We start from the raw sequence: 21,327 nt of genomic DNA, 5'->3' as shown, positions 1-21,327 counted from the left end.
GGGTCTGGGAGAGGAAGTGTGTCCATCTGATGAATGGGCATGTGCCTGAACTCAATTTTATAAACTAATTGTAGTCTCACCCATTCATTTCTAATGACCGGGAATACCACAGGTGTACAAAGGTTAAATAAAACACCCAAAATGTTATGAAAATATCAAAATGTATTGTGTGTATTCAGATGCCCTGTGTGGACAAAGGCATGGAACCTAATGGCAATCAGATTAAATTAACTACATTTGTCAGAGGACAAACATGTAAATCGGTCCAAATTGACCGGAACACAGCAGGAGGGTTAATACAAGATTCTGATACTCCTGGAAGGAAACATATTTGATTTGTGAAAGGCAGAGAGAGTCCTGTAAGTGAACCCTATGGCCAAAAGTCCAGACAGAGAACATGAAGCCAGATGAACCAATTCATGGGTTGCATGTTTCGTCACAATATTGTTTTGAACGTTCATTTTTGGGCTGATTGACTAGCCTACTGAGCATTCTACTCAATGCATTGTCAATGAGCGCTGATAAAGATTTCATCCAAAGTGCATTACATTGCCTTGGAAATACAATGACATTCAAAAGGAGACACATAATTAGTAGGAAACCTGTTGTTTTAATTTTGAAGTAGCAAGATTGACTTTAGACGCAGTATAATTTTAGCTAGCTAACATTAGCATTGCTAGCTATTTTTTGACAAACTTTGCAAGCTAATGACAACATTGCCGTCTGTCTAAAGTCAATTTGACGACATGGAAACGCTGGCAAAGTTGTTTCCTACTAAATAGTTGACTACTTTAGCAACGTCGTCGTCTTTCCAGGCGCCATAGTGTAATTTAGACTAAACAGTAGTCAGCCCCTGTCCAGAATGACTGGGCTTATCACCATTTTAGGGCAACACCATGGTGCCGCCGATAGAGGGTGGCCTGAGAACATTCATAACAGTGGCATGACGCAACCAAGTGATGGAGGTACAACCTATGAATAGTGACAGTTGTTATGATGTTTTGTTTCCAGCATTAAAACAGAGAATGTCATTTCTTTTGACAAGCCAGAGCAGATTTCTTATCTCTCAGACAACGTTGGATATAGAAAGCGGAAAGTATTTTGTGAGACACAGCTGGAACACATTTAAATGCAACCATACAATAACTGATTCGTTATGATCTAACTAAACAAAACTCTTCAACCAATCCAGATGGACTGAGGGTCAAGACAGAGAACACGCCACTCAAAACACGCCACTCAAAAGACGCCACTCAAAAGACGCCACTCTCTTTTCAACCTTGTGATCTGAATGTTTGAGACAGTGCGGTAGCCTACCTTGTGGTTGTCTGCTGGGGTGGTATATCTGAAGGTCAAATGGCTGGGCGCTGGTTTTCTGGATGACTGTCACATTGGCCCCTGTCCACTTGTTAGCCCTGGCCAGAGTGTTGGTCCTCCAGTCAGTCCAGTAGACACTACCCCCGTAGAGACAGACAGCGAAGGGATGTGACAGGTACTCATGTCCCTTCAGAATCTCTATCATACCAGTCCCATCGTACAGAGCGGAGAATATGGCATCAGACCTGTTGAGATGAAAATAGATGTTTGTCTATTATAATCATTTGATTCCACCAGCAGGGTTGGGGTGAATTCCAACTCAATTCAGCCAATTCAGGAAGTCAACTGAAATTCTCATCAAAATTGGCATTTCAGTTGACTTCCTGAATTGATGGGGAATTGACCTCATATAGACAGGTAGAGGCATGTAACCCACCTGGCATCGGTCCACACGACCCTCTTCTCCATAAGGTCCAGAGTAAGACCATTAGGCCAGGCTCCTATCTCCATGTCTCTGAAGACAACATGGCGTCCTCCTCCGCTCATAGAAGCAGCCTCGATCCGAGGGAAGGTGGCATCCCAGTCTGTCCAGAAAAGAATTCTAAACCACAAAATCATCAAATAAGAATGATCATCCATGTGTAATGGATTAAGGATGAATCAGAATCAAGTCAACCTCACCCTACGGTCATTCATAGCAAAAGGATTATGTAAGAAATGCATATCCTTGTTAAAGGGTACACTCACTCACTCACTCACTCACTCACTCACTCACTCACTCACTCACTCACTCACTCACTCACTCACTCACTCACTCACTCACTCACTCACTCACTCACTCACTCAGAGATAACTAACCCCTGTTCAGGATCCAGAGCGATGGCTCGTGGGTGCTCCATCCCTCCGGCGATCAGTGTGGTCCGGAGCTCCCCGTTTAGTTTGGCCACCTCTATCTGATCTAAGTTGCTGTCGATCCAATACAGGTTCCCTGCTATCCAATCAACGGCCAAACCCTCCGGAGTAGCCAATCCATGTTGGACCACCACTTCAATCCCTGTCACACCTGTAAGGAACCAATGACAGTAAAATACCAACACAATAACACATAAGAAGGCAAGAGGATGTGCTGAAACACAGGTAAAAAAAAAGGCTTAGGTTTAGGAAGTCTTCAGTGGAGCTAAAAGGAGAACTAAATATAACGAATGCAACACTTTCCCCACGACCTCAATTAAACATCGACAACTCAGCTTAAACAAAACACATTTCCAACCAAATTCTATGTGCTCCTACCAGCAGAGCCTAGCAGCTTCCCTCTGTATATCTTATCCTCAACCACATCGGTCCAGTAGAGTCGACTCTGATCGAAGTGGAAGTCTAAGGCGATCGTGTTCCTCAAACCAGGAACTAGAAGGCTGTAGTCTCGCCTGTGGAGATCGATCCTCCTGATCTCATGGCGGATGGAGAAGATGACGAATGCCTCAAAGGGATCTGAGGAAGGAGACAACAAATAAGTCAAGAAATGCATTTTTGACAATAAATATTGCATACTACTGCAGATTCTCACACACATACACAAAGAACTGTCGTGTTTCTTTGCTAGAATAGCAATTCATGTTCTGTCATAAAATGAGTACAGAAACCTTTGGAGGATTCATCTCCAATCGAAAGTGTAACATTTTAGATGGAAAAAACGAGCTTATTCAATACAATTGCCAGATGTTACATTAAATAACTGGAAGAAATTGATGAAGAGAAAAAAAAAGGCCTAGAAAGCTACTGGCGTATAAATGGCCAATGCTCATTGGGTACTGCTTCCAAACTATTTAACTACTATATAAACGGAATGTCCCAAATAACTGCTTTAGAATAGAAAGTACAATTAGGAATATAACCAATTTATCACAATGCTTTTTATCTGTTGGCTTCAAGGCACAAGGGTAAGTGATGGCTGTCCCATAGAATATAATAATATATGTCATTTAGCAGAGGCTTTTTAACCAAGGTGACTTACAGTCATGCGTGCATACATTTTACTTATGGTTGCTCCCAGCAGGTCAAATCCATGACCCTTGGCATTGCAAGCGCCATGCTCTACTGACTGAGACACACAGGAACACAGCAATAGAATCGGAATTCTCATTTCTATGGGCTGTCATTGGGCAGTTCCACAGAGCGCAGGTATATGTCAGAAAGACTTATCAGCCATGTCACACAGAGCTTAACACCAGCTACCTGTACTCTGGCAGCTGTCCCCATCTAGTTCCAGCCTCCAGCCTGGATAGCAGGAACACTTGACGGTTGCTTTGTACTGCTCACACACTTGGCTGCACTTGAGGTGCCTGGAGCAGTAGTCCAGGATCTGGCACGTCCTGCTGTCTGGGCTAAGACTGAGCCCCGGTGGGCAGGAGCACGCCACGCCCCTCCCAGGAGCCACTGCACACTGGTGGCTACAGCCGCCGTTACCCAAAATGCAATCGTCTGAGTTGGTGAAAGAAGCAGACGAAGAAAGGAGATGAGAGGAGAGCAGATTGATTCAGAGAACACAGACAGATGTATGGATGGAAAGTCAGAGAGTCGTGTTGAATGGAGACCGATGTACTGCACGTCCTCGTCGACTAGTGGCATAGGGGCTCAGTACACCACAAGAAAGTGAACACATCTTTCCTGACACATCTGTCTTCGCATTTTTTCTTTCTTCTATGGGACAAAGTGTCGTGTGGTAATCTCTGGGCAGGTCATTCATCTGGCCTAACCCCCATCAACATTGCCTAAGCCTGACCCCACTGCTACGATCATCTAGCCCATGTGGTCCAAACAAAAGACTCGTCTCTGTCATAAACCATAATCCCCTTCACTATTCAATATGTCTCCTCTGTCTCTTCCCTGCGGTCTTTGGAGTGTTTCCAGAGAAAACTAAGGGTCTTGGTTCTCCCTGAGGTTCTCCCTGAGTTCAGTGGAGAATAAGAGGACAGATGGTACGATGCCAAAGTAAGCACTGCTGCTCATTTACAACAGCTCAACACGGTCTGTCAACATACATTTTCTGGTCGGACTAGCGGAGAAAGCATGGATGGAACGATATTTAATAATTAATTGAAGTGGGGGACCGAGAGAATTGACTCAAGTGAGAGAAATGGGACCAAGAGAATTGGTGAGAAGTGATCTGAACAAAGGTCACACCACAGAAGTGTCCCTCGTCAGAGTGGTCAGAGCAGTCGTATCTCCCGTTGCAGATGCTCTCGGGAGGCAGGCAGACGGAGGTGTCGTTGGCACAGAGGTATCTGGGGGGCTTACAGGGCGACGTCTCACAGCCTTCCTCATCAGACAGATCCTCACAGTCATGGTCCCCGTCACACACCCAGCTCTTACTGATACACTTGCCTGTGTGGGGAGAAATAGAGAGAGATGGTGATGAGGCAGGGGACAAAATTGCAAGAATGTTCTAATTTTGTCCTTGTAAGAGAGATTGTGAATGATTACAAAACCCACATTTCAACAATTTCAAAAATAAGAATTGATTGTCCATTTTCTTGGAGAAAACGGAAACTATCAGAAAAAAACTGGCGAGAAAATTGTCATAGTGATACCCAAGACTAAACTGTCAATACCGAATGAAGCAATTCTGCTGAGTCTAGGTAGTTGGTGAAATGCTTCTAAAGTGATTGGAAATAGAAGCTTTTAGAAACAATTGCAGGAAACAGGAAGCAATTATTGGAAGCAGCGAGGTAAAAAGCACAGTCTCAGAGGAATCCTGAAAAGTGGAGGAATACAAGCCCTATAGGCATCAGAAGAAAGTAGTGTATGGAGTGAGAGGCAGCCCACCTCAGCTTTAATCTGTGTTATTGATGAGGAAACCCTGGAATAAACATGTGGTTTGCAATGAGGCCTAATGAAAGGCTATCTATCTGTCCCAAATGGCACCATATTCCCTATATAGTGCACTAGTTGTGACCAGTGCCTTATGGCTCTGGTCAAAAGTAGTGCACTGTATAGGGAATAGGGTGTCATTTGGGATGTCTCCTATATATTTTCAAAGGCTATACTTTGTCTGCCTCAGCGTAAGGCAGTCAGCTTAGTCTGGACAGACACAGTGAATACAGATCAGAGCTGAGTCTGCCAATTATTTCAATTCAAACAACAGTATGTTGATCTATTGTTGGAGGTATGTTCTTTCTGTTCGCTTTAATTTGGGAGTGTTTTGGAGTGTTTCACAAAATACTGTGATTCCAAGCTAGCATCCTAATGAAGCCGTTTCAGAATCCACGCTGAGGGGGGATCTATTTTAACAAACCTAACGCAATGGTGAATCTTAGTGCTGGCGGAAATCCGTTATAGCCAAGTTCGTTAAATAGCCTGCTCCATATTTGCTAAATATGTTGAACATTTTTTGCATTTCACACTGTAATATTTGCATTGCTTCCATATGGAAATACATTGTTAAACATTTTCTACTGCATTCACTCAGATATAGGGGCTATCCCCACTGAGCATTGTAGTCTGGGCATGGACATGCCAAACGTAGTCAATATGCAAGATTAAAAATTCACTGGGCTACTTACTAAGGCCTGAAAAGACTGTGTATAATTCTTAGCAAATTTGAATAAAAATTGAAACAACTTGTTAGTAGGCCATGTCTCAATACAGTTACAGGCACAATGCTCCCTGTCGGCATATAATACAGGCAATTTAGACTGTAAAGATTCAATGTAAAGAGAAAGGGTGGGGGGGGGGGGGGGGGTGTCCACTCACTGCTATACTGCTCGCAAATGTAACGTTTTATAAACATCATGGAACCATCTTACAGATCATATTTGCACTTCTCCAGAAATTGCATTGTATTCAGTCATGTACATTCTCTAATCTTTATAAATAAGTTTTGTTTTAATCAAATTAAACAAAAAAAAGACAACAATATTTCTAAGTCGGACCGGGTCACCATATCATAAATCGCTTCCCTCGTTCCATGGCACTGTGTGCACACTTAAGCCTCAATGTCTCGAAGCATCACATTCACACGTCTATACAAAATACTAGGCCCCTGACAATTGTATAGTCGCTTATATGCGAAGGAGATTCTCTCCTCCTCCTCCCCCCCAAGAAAATTGCAGTTGATATGGCATTATAGGAGGTTTGAATAGTTTGGAGGAGCGAGTGTCTTTGGTAATCGGACGCTGTGGGCTCTTTGAAAAAGGTGTTAGATAGCCGACTGAAAAAAGCGAAATGAAGTATACAGGTATGTGAATTGGGAATAAGGACATTTGATTGAAGTTTGCACGGTAATAAGTGAATGATGTATATTAAGACTTTTAACACCGTGAGATCAGTGAACTAAAAGCCAGAGGCTTTTCCCGTGTGAATTCTCCACTTTAAGACCAGTGATATATAACGCAGTGTACCTTGTTTGGGTGTAAGCCAGAGGCTTTTCCCGTGTGAATTCTCCACTTTAAGACCAGTGATATATAACGCAGTGTACCTTGTTTGGGTGTAAGCCAGAGGCTTTTCCCGTGTGAATTCTCCACTTTAAGACCAGTGATATATAAACGCAGTGTACCTTGTTTGGGTGTAAGCCAGAGGCTTTTCCCGTGTGAATTCTCCACTTTAAGACCAGTGATATATAACGCAGTGTACCTTGTTTGGGTGTAAGCCAGAGGCTTTTCCGTGTGAATTCTCCACTTTAAGACCAGTGATATATAACGCAGTGTACCTTGTTTGGGTGTAAGCCAGAGGCTTTTCCCGTGTGAATTCTCCACTTTAAGACCAGTGATATATAACGCAGTGTACCTTGTTTGGGTGTAAGCCAGAGGCTTTTCCCGTGTGAATTCTCCACTTTAAGACCAGTGATATATAACGCAGTGTACCTTGTTTGGGTGTAAGCCAGAGGCTTTTCCCGTGTGAATTCTCCACTTTAAGACCAGTGATATATAACGCAGTGTACCTTGTTTGGGTGTAAGCCAGAGGCTTTTCCCGTGTGAATTCTCCACTTTAAGACCAGTGATATATAACGCAGTGTACCTTGTTTGGGTGTAAGCCAGAGGCTTTTCCCGTGTGAATTCTCCACTTTAAGACCAGTGATATATAAACGCAGTGTACCTTGTTTGGGTGTAAGCCAGAGGCTTTTCCCGTGTGAATTCTCCACTTTAAGACCATTGATATATAACGCAGTGTACCTTGTTTGGGTGTAAGCCAGAGGCTTTTCCCGTGTGAATTCTCCACTTTAAGACCAGTGATATATAACGCAGTGTACCTTGTTTGGGTGTAAGCCAGAGGCTTTTCCCGTGTGAATTCTCCACTTTAAGACCAGTGATATATAACGCAGTGTACCTTGCAGATGATTCACATCAATTCCACTGAACTATTGGCCCAATAATATTACCTTATACACACACACACACACCTCATTCAACTTACTTACTTGCTAAATCTGCAACTCCTGGGCCAGATTGGTTTACCACAACCATGTGGAACTGTTTTAGGAGTCACATTAAATTCTCCCAAGTGTTCCCATTTTACTGTCATGCCTACATCATAAAGCATTGGAGAAGTCTACAAGATATCCTGCGGGTATCATAAAAGACATGAAAGGCGCTCTGGCTTTTTCTCACCATTGTGTGTGAATGCTAACCCTATCGGCTTATATCAGCTTCCCAATGTGTGCCTGTACACCAAGGACACAAATGAAGACAATTTGAGGGTAATAACCAGAGATAAATCAAATAAATGTATGTCTATGGTAATAACTGAGAGGTCGACATTAAAAACATGGCCGCTGAGATTTTACAGGTGAGCTTGGTGTCACAGTAGCTACAGTCCAGATGAAACCTTGATGAAAGCAGTGTAGCTTTCGACAGTTAAACATGGGTATTTCATTATACAGTACGCGCTGCATTAGAGCCACAGAGTGTGCAGCTTTTCCAAAGTGTTTTCACAGCAGCCTCAGTGCCGTACCTGAGGTTTGACAGGTGAACTTTGCGTGCGGGTCGCACATTCTGCTGGTGCCTTCACAGTCTGCCTCGTCACTCCCGTCCTCGCAGTCCTTGTCCCCGTCACACCTCCAGCGCTCGGGGATACAGGTGCCACCGTCGTCCCGGCAATGGAACTCATCTCCGCTGCAGTCATCAGCTGATACCGGGGCTATAGGAGAGACAGAGGTTCAGAGAGATAAACATACATTTACAAGTACAGAGTTCAGTTAGGGCTCCGCACTTTAGCAAATAAAGTACTTCTTTCTTGGGTAAGGTCTATTTTTACAAAGACAGTTATTGTACATCTCAAACCCATATTCCTAACTGCATCCCTTGAAGTGTGATGAATAGCATCCCCATTTCAAAGACTATATTGAGCATATTCCCCAAGTCCATTACACCTTCACAGATCTAAGACTTCAATCCAAAGGGTGTGTGTGTCCCATGAGGCAGATAGAAGAGTGAGAAGTTAGTGTGTTTTTCCTCTCACCTGTCCCAGAGCATGTGGTGTCCTCATCACTGTTGTCCCCACAGTCGTCGTCCCCGTCACAGGCCCAGTGGTCAGGGATACACTTCCCACTGGCACACTGGAATTGGGCACTGGAACAGGCATGGACACAACCCACCTCGTCACTACCATCCCCACAGTCATCATCTGGGTGAGGTGGAAAGGGAGAGAGGGAAAGGATGGGGAGATGGGAAAAGGATGGAAGAGAGAGGGAAAGGAAGGGGAGAAGGGAAAAGGGGGGAGAAGAGAAAAGGATAGAAGAGAGGGAAATGATGGGAGAGAGGGGGAACAGACGGAAGAGAGGAAGAGAGAGGAGGAAGAGACGGAAGAGGGGAGGAACAGATGGAAGAGGGGGGAACAGACGGAAGAGAGGGAGAACAGACAGAAGAGAGGGGGAATAGACGGAAGAGAGGGGGAATAGACGGAAGAGAGGGGGAATAGACGGAAGAGAGGGGGAACAGACGGAAGAGGGGGGAAACAGACGGAAGTGAGATTAAGAAACAGTGCAAGAGTCACAGCGTGGTTCAGAGAAAGTCAAATATGTTAATCCAGCAAGCTGCTTCCTGAGAGTGCGGTTCCATCCCATGGCATTTTCCCAGTAGGGAAAACTGGTTGAAATGATGCTGTTACTACCAGATTACAATACATTCTGGTTGTTGTAATGAGGCCATTTCAAATCAGGCAGTTTTTCACACTGAGATAGAAAATGGAACTGTAAAAAGAGAAAAGAAAAGTGTTCACAGAAAAGTGCCACTCACCTGAGTCACAGTGCCATTTCACGCTAATGCACCTTCCATTGGAACAGCTGAACTGTGTGAGGGGCTCACATGTGGGGAAATCTGTCAAGAAAGAAAGAAGAAAAACAGTGTTATTGTTGTAATACAAGAGGTTTGGACTTCAATTTGGGATTTTTTTCTAACAAAGCACTTTTGATGACAGGAATTGATCGATTTTCAACTGTCCAGAATCACATTGGCCAGTAATTTACACAATGCATGAACTGAAAACCTCAGAAACAGTGTGGGTAAACATTTTTATTGTTACACATTGGATGCAGGAGACATTGGCACAGTTATGTGAGTTGGCATTGCCTTTGAATTCTGAAGTTACAAAAATGAGAGTGAGCGAATTGTAATTCCTGTGAACACTGTCTGTCTCTGCTTGTACTTGTGAAACCGTTTATAAGTAGCACCTAAGGTTCACAGCTAAGGTTCAAATTGTTCTTGCTGATTGTTTTTGCAGACTGTTCTACTGCCTGTTACTTTTCCCTATTATCTCAAACTTGTGGAGAAGGTGATATCAGATAATTACTTTACTTTGGCTTTAACAACTGTGGTGATGGTGATACACAGTACTGTTAGATGTATCCTCGCCTCGAAGAGGGTGCATTTACACTGTGGGATACTTGACCTGGGAAAAGGTCATTTGGGGTTCATGTGCTTGTGTAGTGGCTGTCTTTGAACCGGTTTGAACTTGCATATGTGTCTTCATTGACATTTTCAACCTCTCCCTGACCCAGTCTGTAATACCGACATGTTTCAAGCAGACCACCATAGCCCCTGTGCCCAAGAACGCCATGATAACCTGCCTAAATGACTACCGCCCAGTAGCACTCACATCTGTAGCCATGAAAAGCTTTGAAAGGCTGGTCATGGCCTTCATCAACACCATCATCCCAGAGGAAAAATGTGCAGTTTTACAGCTAATTTCATGCACATCTACACATTTTATCATAGGATAGAGAAAATTGTTTCCGTTTTTAAATATGATATCTGAGTAAGAGTGACTAACAAAATCCATGAGGGGCCCTCCGGTCGGTAATTTGACGCTAGATTAACTTACCAATATAAAAATGTTAGCTGACATTGCTAATTGTGTGACTGTCAGTGACTGACATAACAAGAGAAAAATTGCTGATGCACAAATTGCATCTTGTGTACTAACTCTCAACAGTAAGGGGGTGGGGGGGGAATTGAGTCAGTTGCCAAACTCAGATCTATATTTTTGAAAGCCCATGCATGCTATTGTTTCAGAGAAGGAAGATATCATTATGACAGGGAGAGTCCCAGCTATTTCACATTTTAAATATTAAAAGCCTTTGTCTCCATCTCCGTGTTGAGCTGTCTGCTCCAGAGTATGTCAGACCATGCCTGGAGGCTAGCCTACATGCTAAATTGAATTAAAATGACGGGTAGGTAAAATACCAGGCTTACAGTGGAATGATATAATGCAACGACAGAAAAAGTCTCAAAAACATCGTGAATGATTTCTGAAATGTTAGGCTAATGTTGATATCATAAGAAAATGCCCACGCCAACATATCACTAACAATTCCTTGTCCAATGGACTGCTTCATGAGCCAATTGGAAACTTGTCCAGAAGCTCACCACAAGAGGCGGTCTCATCAGAGTGGTCCCCACAGTCGTCATCCCTGTCACAGCGCCAGGACTCTGGGATGCATCTCCCGTTCTCACAGGAGAACTGGTCCGCTCGGCATGATCCCGCTGAAAACATTAACAGTGATAATAAAACAGCCTTTTATTACACTGAACGTCGTTCTTCTATCATGCAACATTTACATTAGTGCTTTTCATGACCAGTATGGTCTCAAAAAGTACTTAAATAAAGTGCATCGACTAGGCCTAGGCTATTTGAGTGAGTGAATATACATCATGATAGTATGTGACAATTATAAGCCATGTCTAATATTTTGCGTTTACTGTTCATGCTATGTGTTTTGGAACGTTTGATTCCACATAGACAGCCAACAGACCCATGTGTGTTGGATGTCTTTCCTGTTCATGCTATGTGTTTTGGAACGTTTGATTCCACATAGACAGCCAACAGACCCATGTGTGTTGGATATCTTTCCTTTAACGCTAAGGCATCTGTATTTGGTTTCCCCGTGACTGGTCGTCCTAGAGAATTGGCTCGCTATCTATTCCCAGCAATCCATCTATTCACAGCGATCAAAGAAAGTGGACGTAAAAACGTGACACCCGGATATCGTTCATATAAAAAAAAAAAAACGCCATTTTCTGTCTCGTGGAATCATCCCATCCGTGTCCAGGATCCGGCGTTGTGTCAACATCTGGCAACTGAAACTCATTGATAAGGATGAAGTGAAAACAAAAAAAAAACATTTCTCCTCTACATCCCCTAACAAAAACCCCTTATGTCCCCCAGAGGAGGTGTGCATATCCTGGTCAAGTCTTCTGGATGGAGCAGATGATGAATTATCCCAGTATATAGATACATTCATGATGTGCAGCAGCACAGAGGCCATTGGGACATACAGGTCCCCCACCACCACGGGAAAATCATGCAGTAGTGTATGTATAAATCGTGTAATGGTTGTCTTCTCCTCTCTGTGTATTCTCCAATGGCCTCTGGTCTGACAGAACCTCTCCCAAATGACTATCTCGTTGGAGAAACTTGGGAGATCACCCAAGTTTGTTCTACAACATGGAATCTGGCAGTTGCATCCTGGTCCATATGAGCTAGACGGGCCTCTAAGTAGAGCAGACAGCGGCATACCAGAGCAGGTGAAGTTGGACTCGTCCTCGTTGTTCCCACAGTCGTTGGTCCCGTCACAGAGCCACCTCTTGGGGATGCAGCGGTTGTTCAGACACTTGAACTGATCCGCAGGGCAACTACGATTATCTGTAAAAATGGGCAAAATTGCTTTGATATTTAGTCTTTGATGTCAACTGTCATGCATTCATATTAATGTTCATTATTTGTTACTTTTATTTCTTATTTTTCTTCAGGTATTTTTCTTAAAACTGCATTGTTGGTTAAGGGCTTGTAAGTAAGCATTTCACTGTAAGGTGAAATACCTGTTGTATTCAGCGCATGTGACAAATAAAAATGTATTTGATTCGATCATAGACATTGGATAGATAGCTAGAAAGCATGACAAAAAAAAGTAAGCCTAGCAATTTCAGTCTTGCATAGATGATGTATGTTGTTAATTTCAACTTAATTAATTCACAAAAATGTCTCTGGGACATGTCCTGTTCTCCACAAATGCAAAATGAGATATGTTTTCTAACATGCAGAATAAGACCCCTACAGCAGATGTACGGTTCCTCATCACTTCCGTCCAAACAGTCATGGTCCCCATCACATTTCCAGGAGGCCTGGACACAACGCTGGTTCCTACACTGGAACTCTTCATTCCCACATCTCTGTGGCTCCCCGTGGTCCCCTGAATCTCCCAATGTGGCTGCAAGCACACACATACATCCACTTGCTGGCCCATCTTCACACTCTGCAGAACATATTCCTCAAAAGAGCCACAACTCAGGAAACATTTATTTTATGTTATATGCTGGCATTCAAAATCAATACTGGGATTTTGAGTTCTACATGACCATATCATATCTGCTGTCATTTATTCCTATTGATTGCCGTGGTCATTGATGTGGAGTGTCAGGCTGAACGGGCCTTGTATGTTTGAGACAAGAGTGTATTTGACAGGGCTTACAGGAGCAGGTGAGGTTATTCTTGTCCAGGTACTGGTTGTCAGCGCAGGCACACACTCTGCTACCGGGAATGGCCAGACACAGGCTACCGCAGCCACCATTATTAACCCCACACGCATTGTCACCTAAAGATCAATTAGATAAACCAAAGTAGGCTAAAATCTGCTCATTTTTCGGGGCAGCTTTAGCCTTTATAATGCAACCTATTAGGAAGACAATGACATAACTCAAAACTGTAATACTAGCAGATGTATGATCCTAGAGGCAATGACGCTTTTGTACCAAATACTCTATTCAAAAACGTTCATCGATTAAAACGGCTACACGTCTATATTCCTATCCGCATGCCAGGCTGTTCACATGACTCAGCCAAAGGCAGAATCATCCATACCCCGCTGCTACAAAAAGCCTGAGCGACAACATCAGATGAAAACAGAACAACGCGTCTGACGGATCCTTTGACACATCCCCCTTGAAGTCGACGAAACTGTATTTGGAGAGGGGGATATGAAGGGTGGTAAAAAAAAAAAGGAGGGATGAAGGCTGAGGTAAAAAGAAGGCATATGAAGGCGCGGCGAAGGCTGAGGTGGGTGGCACCCAGCCGAGTTCGGCGTTCCTTTTGGGGTAGTGAGAGACAGTACAGACAGGTGCTTCAATGTGCCAACCGATGACTGTTGTCATGACGAGCCCAGTGCAGCTGAGTCTGGAAACACGGCCTGGGGTTACTATAAGTAGCTCTTAAAGGATTAGAGTCGGTGTACATTTGAGGACTGCCTCAGCTTCAATTCCCATTGAATCAATCATTGGTCTCTCTCTTTGTTCATGACTCGTCCTCTGTGGCTATGAGAGGTTTGGTTGTTAGAGAAGGCTAGCACCAGATAGACTAAAATATGCCTGACCCCCTACTGTTGGGAGCCTGAGTTGCGGCATATCAAATATGCTAAAAGGGAAACATTGAAAGAGAATCTTCTGATTTATTAACTGTCATGCATTTCAAACTCCCTGGCTGGAGCAAAGCCCAAGTTTAGTACTTCAGTCATTTTCAGTGATGTAATTTCCTCAAAGGTCATCTCAGTTCACCATCTCATCAGGTTTGATATACTGAAAGAATTGGTTTCAGAGGGTTGAGAGACACAGGGATGCTGTACTGTACATAATGATTACATCCCCTCGTCTCTTATATGTTTATATTACAAAAAGTGAGCCAGTCTTGTATTTAAATCGTTTTGGTGCTTGACAATGACAGTGTGATGGTGTATTTACCTTGCTGCCTTTGAGCATCGTACACAGATAGCCCAAAAAGAGGGGGTTTCTCACTTCTCATAAGAGCAACCTGCCCTGACTGCAAGTCCAGTTGGAAAATAGAGGCGTTCATGTAATCTGTCCAGAAAACGGAATTCTGGTGCAGGGAAATTCCAAAGGGATGGTTTAATTCTTTGCCGTTATACACCACCTTTGGATAAAAGAAACAAAGAACACGTTAGACAATAATTCACAGTTAAAACCAATTTTATTTGACGAGGTCATGTATTTGCAACCATACAAATATTGAAAATAAATGTACATGTTCAAAATGTTACGATGCATATTTGCTCATTGTATCGTCTTGATCAGTAGAAAAGAACACTCACTCATTTACTAACCGTTCTGTGGGTACCGTCGAGGGAGATTTTCTCTATGTGGTCATAATAAGCATCGCACCAGTACATGTTACTGGAGCCATGGTCTAAAGTGAGTCCGTTAGGCCACAGGATGTCAGAAGTGACAAAGTCCTGCCGGTGGGATCCATCCATCCAGGCTCTCTCTATCTTGCCAACACTATCGTTCACCTCATCCTCCTCCCAGTCTGTCCAGTACATCCAGCTGAAAACCAGACAAAATGAATTATCAATATGATGGTTTCGCATAGAGAGATAGATCATTTAGCCCAAATAATACTGAGTATACAAAACATTAAGAACACCTGCTCTTTCCATGACATAGACTGAATAGGAGAATCCAGGAGAAAGCTATGATCCCTTATTTATGTCACTTGTTAAATCTGCTTCAATAAGTGTAGATGGAGGGGAGGAAACAGGTTAAATACGGATTTTAAAGCCTTGAGACAATTGAAACGTGGATTGTGTGTGTGTGCCATTTATTGGGTGAATGGGCAAGACAAAAGATGTAAGTGCCTTTGAACGGGGTATGATAGTAGGTGTCAGGCGTACCGGCTTGTGTCAAGAACTGCAATGCTGCTGGATTTTTCATGCTCAATAGTTTCCCGTGTATATCAAGAATCGTCAACCACCCAAAACATCCAGCTAACTTGACACAACTGCGGGAAGCATTGGAGTCAACATGGGCCAGCATCCCTGTGGAACACTTACAACACCCTGTAGAGTCCATGCCCCGACGAATTGAGGTTGTTCAGACTTCAGAAGGTGTTCCTAATGTTTGGTATACTCAGGGTATATATATTTTTTAAGACATGACACCAAATGTGTGAATATCAAATCACTCTAAAGTTCCCGAAAAGCAGCAGACGCTAGTCTGCTCTGAAACTGTTAAGCCTCTCATACCAGAGAGCAACACACTACTTACATTTTTGCCAGAGAAGCAATTCACAGCATTTCAGTCTCCATCTCACCTTTAAGCTCATTTTTATAATTAACTGACCGAGAACTGACTGTGTCCAAACTCAGCTCCTTTCCTCAGATGGAGATTTAGGCCGCGATTCAATCCAATCGCACTTTGTCAAGTTTCAGCATTTGCAGAGACCGCATTCTCGTAAACGCTGCATATGTCGTCTCAAGTGAAAATGACCTTTAAATGTCAAGAGTGCTATAACACAGATCTATCACGGATTGAATCGAGAGTTGATTTACTCAAAACAGTGCCAAAAAATGGTGTCCTAGCATCTTATGTACAAACCGATATCTATTGAAACGTCACTACATAAGGTGACCTGATCAGGGTGTCAACTGCAAAAGACACACTCACCTGTGCAGAGGGTCCACCACGATCGCTCTGGGGTGAGACATATCTCCTTCTAACAGAGTTCTCCTTGTTTGTGCAGCCTTCTCCAATCTGGCAACGTTGATGGTTTTCCTGTAGCCATCATTTGTCCAGTACAAGTTGTTCCCTATCCAGTCCACTGAGATCCCCTCCACGTTATCAAGGTCTAGGACAGGATGTGAGTCAAAAAAAATGTAATGCATAAGAGTATGCTGTTGTTATCCTCTACTTGATCATCCCTGCAGGAGCGTAATCTATCACTGTCTCCAGATCCTCGTTAATGGAATCGAAACCCCAAAGCATTGTTCTAGAATCTACTGTAGCAGATATATTAATCACACACAACACAATAGCCATGCAAAAATAATGCTGCTTACACAGAAAGCTTTTGGGTATTAGAGATCGACCTAATTCGGGGACACAACTTTAATAAGACCTTTTAAAGTATGAATCACCTATGATTCATTTGTGTACAGAGGTGTACAGGTACATGCTACAGTCAGGATGTAAAGAAGACATAGGACTTCTATACTCACATAATCCCATAACTTAAATCTTGCGTAATTGCGTCAGATGCTCGATTATGTTCTGGGGAAGTTGTATGAGAAAATGTGCTAACGAGACTAGAATAGTTCACACCGCTTCTAAATGGAAACTCAACCAAAGCATGGGCCAAATTATATATCTTTTTCTTTTCTTTTTTTAACAAGGCAAGTCAGATAAGAACACATTTTTATTTACAATGGCGGCCTATCCCGGCCAAACACGGACGATGCTGGGCCAATTGTGCGCCGCCATATGAGACTCCCAATCACAGCCGGATGTGATTCAGCCTGGATTCGAACCATGGACTGTAAATACTGGAATATCTCATCTAAAGGTCACTTGAAGTTGTTACCTAACAAACAGAACCATCTGAATGCACTGACCATCTTTAAGGATCGTTTTTCGATTGGTCCCATCCAGTCTTTGTCGGCCAATCAGAAAGCTGGTTGTGTCGGCAAAGTAGATGTGGCTGGTCTCTGCATGGAAGCCGATCGCCCGAGGGTTTACAAGATTGTCAATCTGTACCATGTGCTCAGCCTCCGACTTGCTATTCAGGTCCAGGCCTCGGATGACACCGGGTCTCCCTCGTCCGTAGAACAGGAATACCTCCTTCATAGGCTCTGCAGAGGGAGGTTATAATGCATTATGAAGAGGGTGCTTATAGGAAGTGTTATGAAGTTTACATAAACAAACCACTAGCTACTAATCTTCTTCACCCTGATCTCTGCCAGTGTATAATTAATTGACATAATTAGCTTTTCTTCCAACGAACACAGTAAATTAAACTATTTGAAAAAATGTATTCTAAGACCAAGTATAATAAGCTAATTACAATGACCTAAATTAAAGCAAGAATTAGTTCTGCTGATTAAACCTTATCAAATCAATCAATCCCTTTCTCCAAAAGGAGTCTTTGCCAAAGCAACGCTTGAGACTAAGTTACCGGTAAAGCGTTGATGCTGACCAAAACAATGTTGAATTGGGCTTTTTCACCAGTCATTAGTGACAGGCAGAGAATGAGATGCTGTTTGGGTTGACTAAATGTGATGTTCAGGAGACCTGACAGAGGAGTGCACTGGAGCAAAGTTGCAGGCGTTTTGTTCGCGCGGACGCTGTCACTAATTATAGACGTTACTTTGCCCCTGACTGACACTATGACCGTCAACACATGACATAATATGCCCTAATATGAACTTACTCTTGCAGGATTTTCTGTCACTTCCCAGTACAAAGCCTGTTCCACAGCGGCAGGATCGGGATTTGTAACTTCCGCTGAGCAGACACATGTGAGAGCATCCTCCTTTTCTTCCAGACGGATCGGGATCGCAGGCATGAGTCCTGACTGCAGAGAGAGATAGGAGACGAGGGTAGATACCAGACACACGAGACACACACACACACACACACACGCACGCACGCACACACACACAGCTATCTTTTAAACATGCAAGAAACACTGTATTTGCTTTTTACCTGTTGGTTGGGTGAGTTTTTGGTAAACACGTATTCCCAAGCAATTCTCCACGGTGGTTACAGTTTGAACATCTGCTACGCTAAACCGATTTATCTGTAAAATGTCCACTTTTGTTCCTTTAGAGGGCTCGGTGCGAGTTGCAAACAGATAATCTTCAAAGAGTGATAATCCGTGGAGGTGCAGCAACTGGAAGACAAAGAGAGCAGTATGACAAGAGGAAGGAGGAGTACAGTGCTATAGAGCAACGCTAGGCTACATTTACATGTTTCCTTCATCTCAACTTAATCCCCAGGTAAACACCTTTTCCCCCAGCTAGCACAAAACGCTCAGAGAATCCTATGTTTCTTAGAGCTTGGTGAGAGCGTGTTTGTCCTATGGTTGATTTACATACAATATTCCAAACACAGGAGGTTGGTGGCACCTTAATGGGGGAGGACAGGCTTGTGGTAATGGCTGGAGCGGAATAGGTGGAATTCCATTCACTCCATTCCTGACATTATTATGAGCTGTCCTCCCCTCAGCAGCCTCCACTTATTCCAACAACATTCTGGGAATGGTGCAGGATACCCAGCTAGCACATAACATTCTGAGAACCATATGTTTCTTAGGTAGGAATTTCTGTACATCAGCATAACGTTTCCCCATGGTTCTATTTAAAGTAATGTTCTCAAATTGTTCAGAGAATGTGAAGAAACAATTTCTTTCTGTGGGAATTTCAGTACTTCATAATGTTTTCTACAGGTTTCCTCATGATTCTATTTGAAGTCATGTTCTCAGAACATTAAGAAAACTTTCCATGAAAACCTCAAGAAGACATTAGTATTGTTCAAAGAACGCTCTGAGCATGTTATTCAACATATGCATTCCGTTCTCAGCGTCAACAAAACTCTCTGTCCTCTATCTTGTTAAGTGTGTTCAGCTGTGTAATTGGCCACACCTGATCTTAATGAGTGCTTGTTTCCTTTGAAATGCGGTCTGTTTGAATAGAATAAAATGAACAGCTTTGTATGAGTTTTAAAAAAGCTTGGCATGCTACAGTAGTGCCATCCTGGTTGCACAGTGGAATAATTCCACGGATAGAGAACAAAAGATCATAGGTTTGAATGTCACTGATGCCGTGCCACAAAAAAAAAAAAAAAATGTGTTCGCATGTCCTATCTGTGCTTCGAGTTCAAAACAGTTCACCCAAACTAAACTAAGCAGTGTTATTAATAGTCTTATCGAAACATGCTCTCAGAACATGACTTAATTGCCGTCAAATAACCTATAACTTAGAAAACCATAGTGAAACATTCTCAGAACCTTCCTGCAACCTAAAAATGTGTCTCCTCAGAAGAGGCAACATTTTCACTTATGGCTTCGTTCCCAGAACAAATGGGAACCAAATGTGCTAGCTGGGCCTGCTCCTCCACTCCATTCTAATCCATTGGAAAAGGCTGTGACTAGGGGATATAGCAGCAGCAGGAATGTACAGTAGCATTGGTTACGTCTCTCTCAACCCTATTCCCTCTGTAGACCACCACTTTTGACCAGAATAGGATGCCATTTGGGACGTAAACACTGTATCTATGTAAACTCTCTAGCACACACAGCTCGATGGCTTCTTCACTTCAACCCCCTGGCAGGTATCCAGGGTTAGGACTATGTAGTTTGGGGCGGCAGGTAGCCTAATGGTTAGAGTGTTGGTCTTGTAACTCAAAGGTTGGCAAGATCGAATCCCTGAGCTGACAAGGTAGAAGTCTGTCGTTCTGCCCCTGAACAAGGCAGTTAACCCAATGTTCCTAGGCCGTCATTGAAAATAATATTTTTTTCCAACTGATTTACCTAGTTAAATGAATGTAAAAATTGTGAACACTCTCAAAAGGCAGGGTCCAAGAAAGTTCACTCTCAGCAGAGCACCCACTCCACGACTCAACAAACAAAAGCTTATCTTATATGGACTATCTTTTTGAATCCTCGCGAAGTACCACTTGAAGTGAGACCAACTGGTATGCCCTTTGATAAAATAGTATATGGTTTCTCTGAAACAAAGACTTATTGAACATTGGAAATGGGCAGATCATAGGATAACAACTGTCACACGCTGTACTTACAGAGCTTTCATGGATAACAGTGTGCCGGTTGCTCCCATTGTAGTCCACCACTTCGATATAGTTCAGGACAGCATCTGCCCAGTAGACCAGCTTTCTAACCAGGTCCAGAGTAACAGCTGTGGGCTTCTCTATTCTGTTCTCCACTATCCTGGTCCTGTTGGTGCCGTCCATATTGCACTGTTCCAACTTGGCCGTACTCCCCGAATCCGTAAAGAACATTTTCCTGAAAGGTAAGTTGAATCCCAGGGTATAAAACGGTTTTTAACAGAATCAAACCACAATTGAGAATCGATGTACAGTAGGCCGACAGTTTGGGACTACGGATGGGAATTAGCTTTGTCGCTAACGCCGATACTTTAACATTATCACGTTGAACCTGAAACATTGAGCAATGTGCACTGTCCCACAAACAGAAGGGAAACGGGGTTGTGGAGAAATCAACTGTGGAATCACAATAGAAACGGTCCCTCCTTGTGATTCCTTATTTCACACGCCAGTCACATACAGAATTTGTCACATGCAATGTTGTGCTGCAAATTGATGGTTTTCATTCAACCATATTTGAAAGCTCATTCGAACAGTTAAGTAGTGTTTCGTAATTAAATAAATCAATGTCACCAATCAGAAAGCCATTCTAAATGCAGTCAACCAAATGCACCACACCAATTACTTTATTTCAGCATCAAGGCTCTTTTCAACACTGAGCTTCAGAACAGAAATATGACTGCATGTAGAGTTTACCTTCACCCTCCACTTGTTTTTGATGAGACCCAGTATGATTAATCTATTAAAAATGTATCAACCCTAAAATTACTCATTTGAAAAATGTAATTGGTCTATGCAAAACAAATGTATCAGATCACATCAGACTGAGACAACATCGCTTCATTCATTTCTACAATCTAAATCCATTTTAGCACAACACGATAACATTTTAAGTTAA

The 21,327-nt window shown here is 42.9% G+C and overlaps 1 protein-coding gene across 1 annotated transcript in view; it reads right to left on the bottom strand.

Annotated features, from left to right (window-relative positions):
* The window catches only part of LOC115129643 (low-density lipoprotein receptor-related protein 1B-like), a 128,566-nt gene that overhangs the window by 101,636 nt on the left and 5,603 nt on the right, over positions 1-21,327 (bottom strand). Inside the window, exons 5-24 of the mRNA XM_065018194.1 lie at positions 20,385-20,607; positions 18,291-18,477; positions 18,016-18,159; positions 17,201-17,437; positions 16,257-16,437; positions 14,918-15,137; positions 14,538-14,727; positions 13,277-13,399; positions 12,863-13,015; positions 12,325-12,450; positions 11,175-11,291; positions 9,546-9,626; positions 8,770-8,934; positions 8,263-8,448; positions 4,498-4,698; positions 3,550-3,795; positions 2,608-2,805; positions 2,176-2,380; positions 1,754-1,918; positions 1,318-1,562 (exon numbers count right to left, since the gene is read on the bottom strand). Coding sequence (XP_064874266.1) covers positions 1,318-1,562; positions 1,754-1,918; positions 2,176-2,380; positions 2,608-2,805; positions 3,550-3,795; positions 4,498-4,698; positions 8,263-8,448; positions 8,770-8,934; positions 9,546-9,626; positions 11,175-11,291; positions 12,325-12,450; positions 12,863-13,015; positions 13,277-13,399; positions 14,538-14,727; positions 14,918-15,137; positions 16,257-16,437; positions 17,201-17,437; positions 18,016-18,159; positions 18,291-18,477; positions 20,385-20,607 — 3,593 coding nt within the window. The remainder of the gene's footprint in view (positions 1-1,317; positions 1,563-1,753; positions 1,919-2,175; positions 2,381-2,607; positions 2,806-3,549; positions 3,796-4,497; positions 4,699-8,262; positions 8,449-8,769; positions 8,935-9,545; positions 9,627-11,174; positions 11,292-12,324; positions 12,451-12,862; positions 13,016-13,276; positions 13,400-14,537; positions 14,728-14,917; positions 15,138-16,256; positions 16,438-17,200; positions 17,438-18,015; positions 18,160-18,290; positions 18,478-20,384; positions 20,608-21,327) is intronic.

Source organism: Oncorhynchus nerka, linkage group LG5 (assembly GCF_034236695.1).
Source record: "Oncorhynchus nerka isolate Pitt River linkage group LG5, Oner_Uvic_2.0, whole genome shotgun sequence".
NCBI classification, from domain to species: domain Eukaryota; kingdom Metazoa; phylum Chordata; class Actinopteri; order Salmoniformes; family Salmonidae; genus Oncorhynchus; species Oncorhynchus nerka.
The sequence above is the reverse complement of the archived record's forward strand: the minus strand, read 5'-3'. Positions and strand labels throughout refer to the sequence as shown.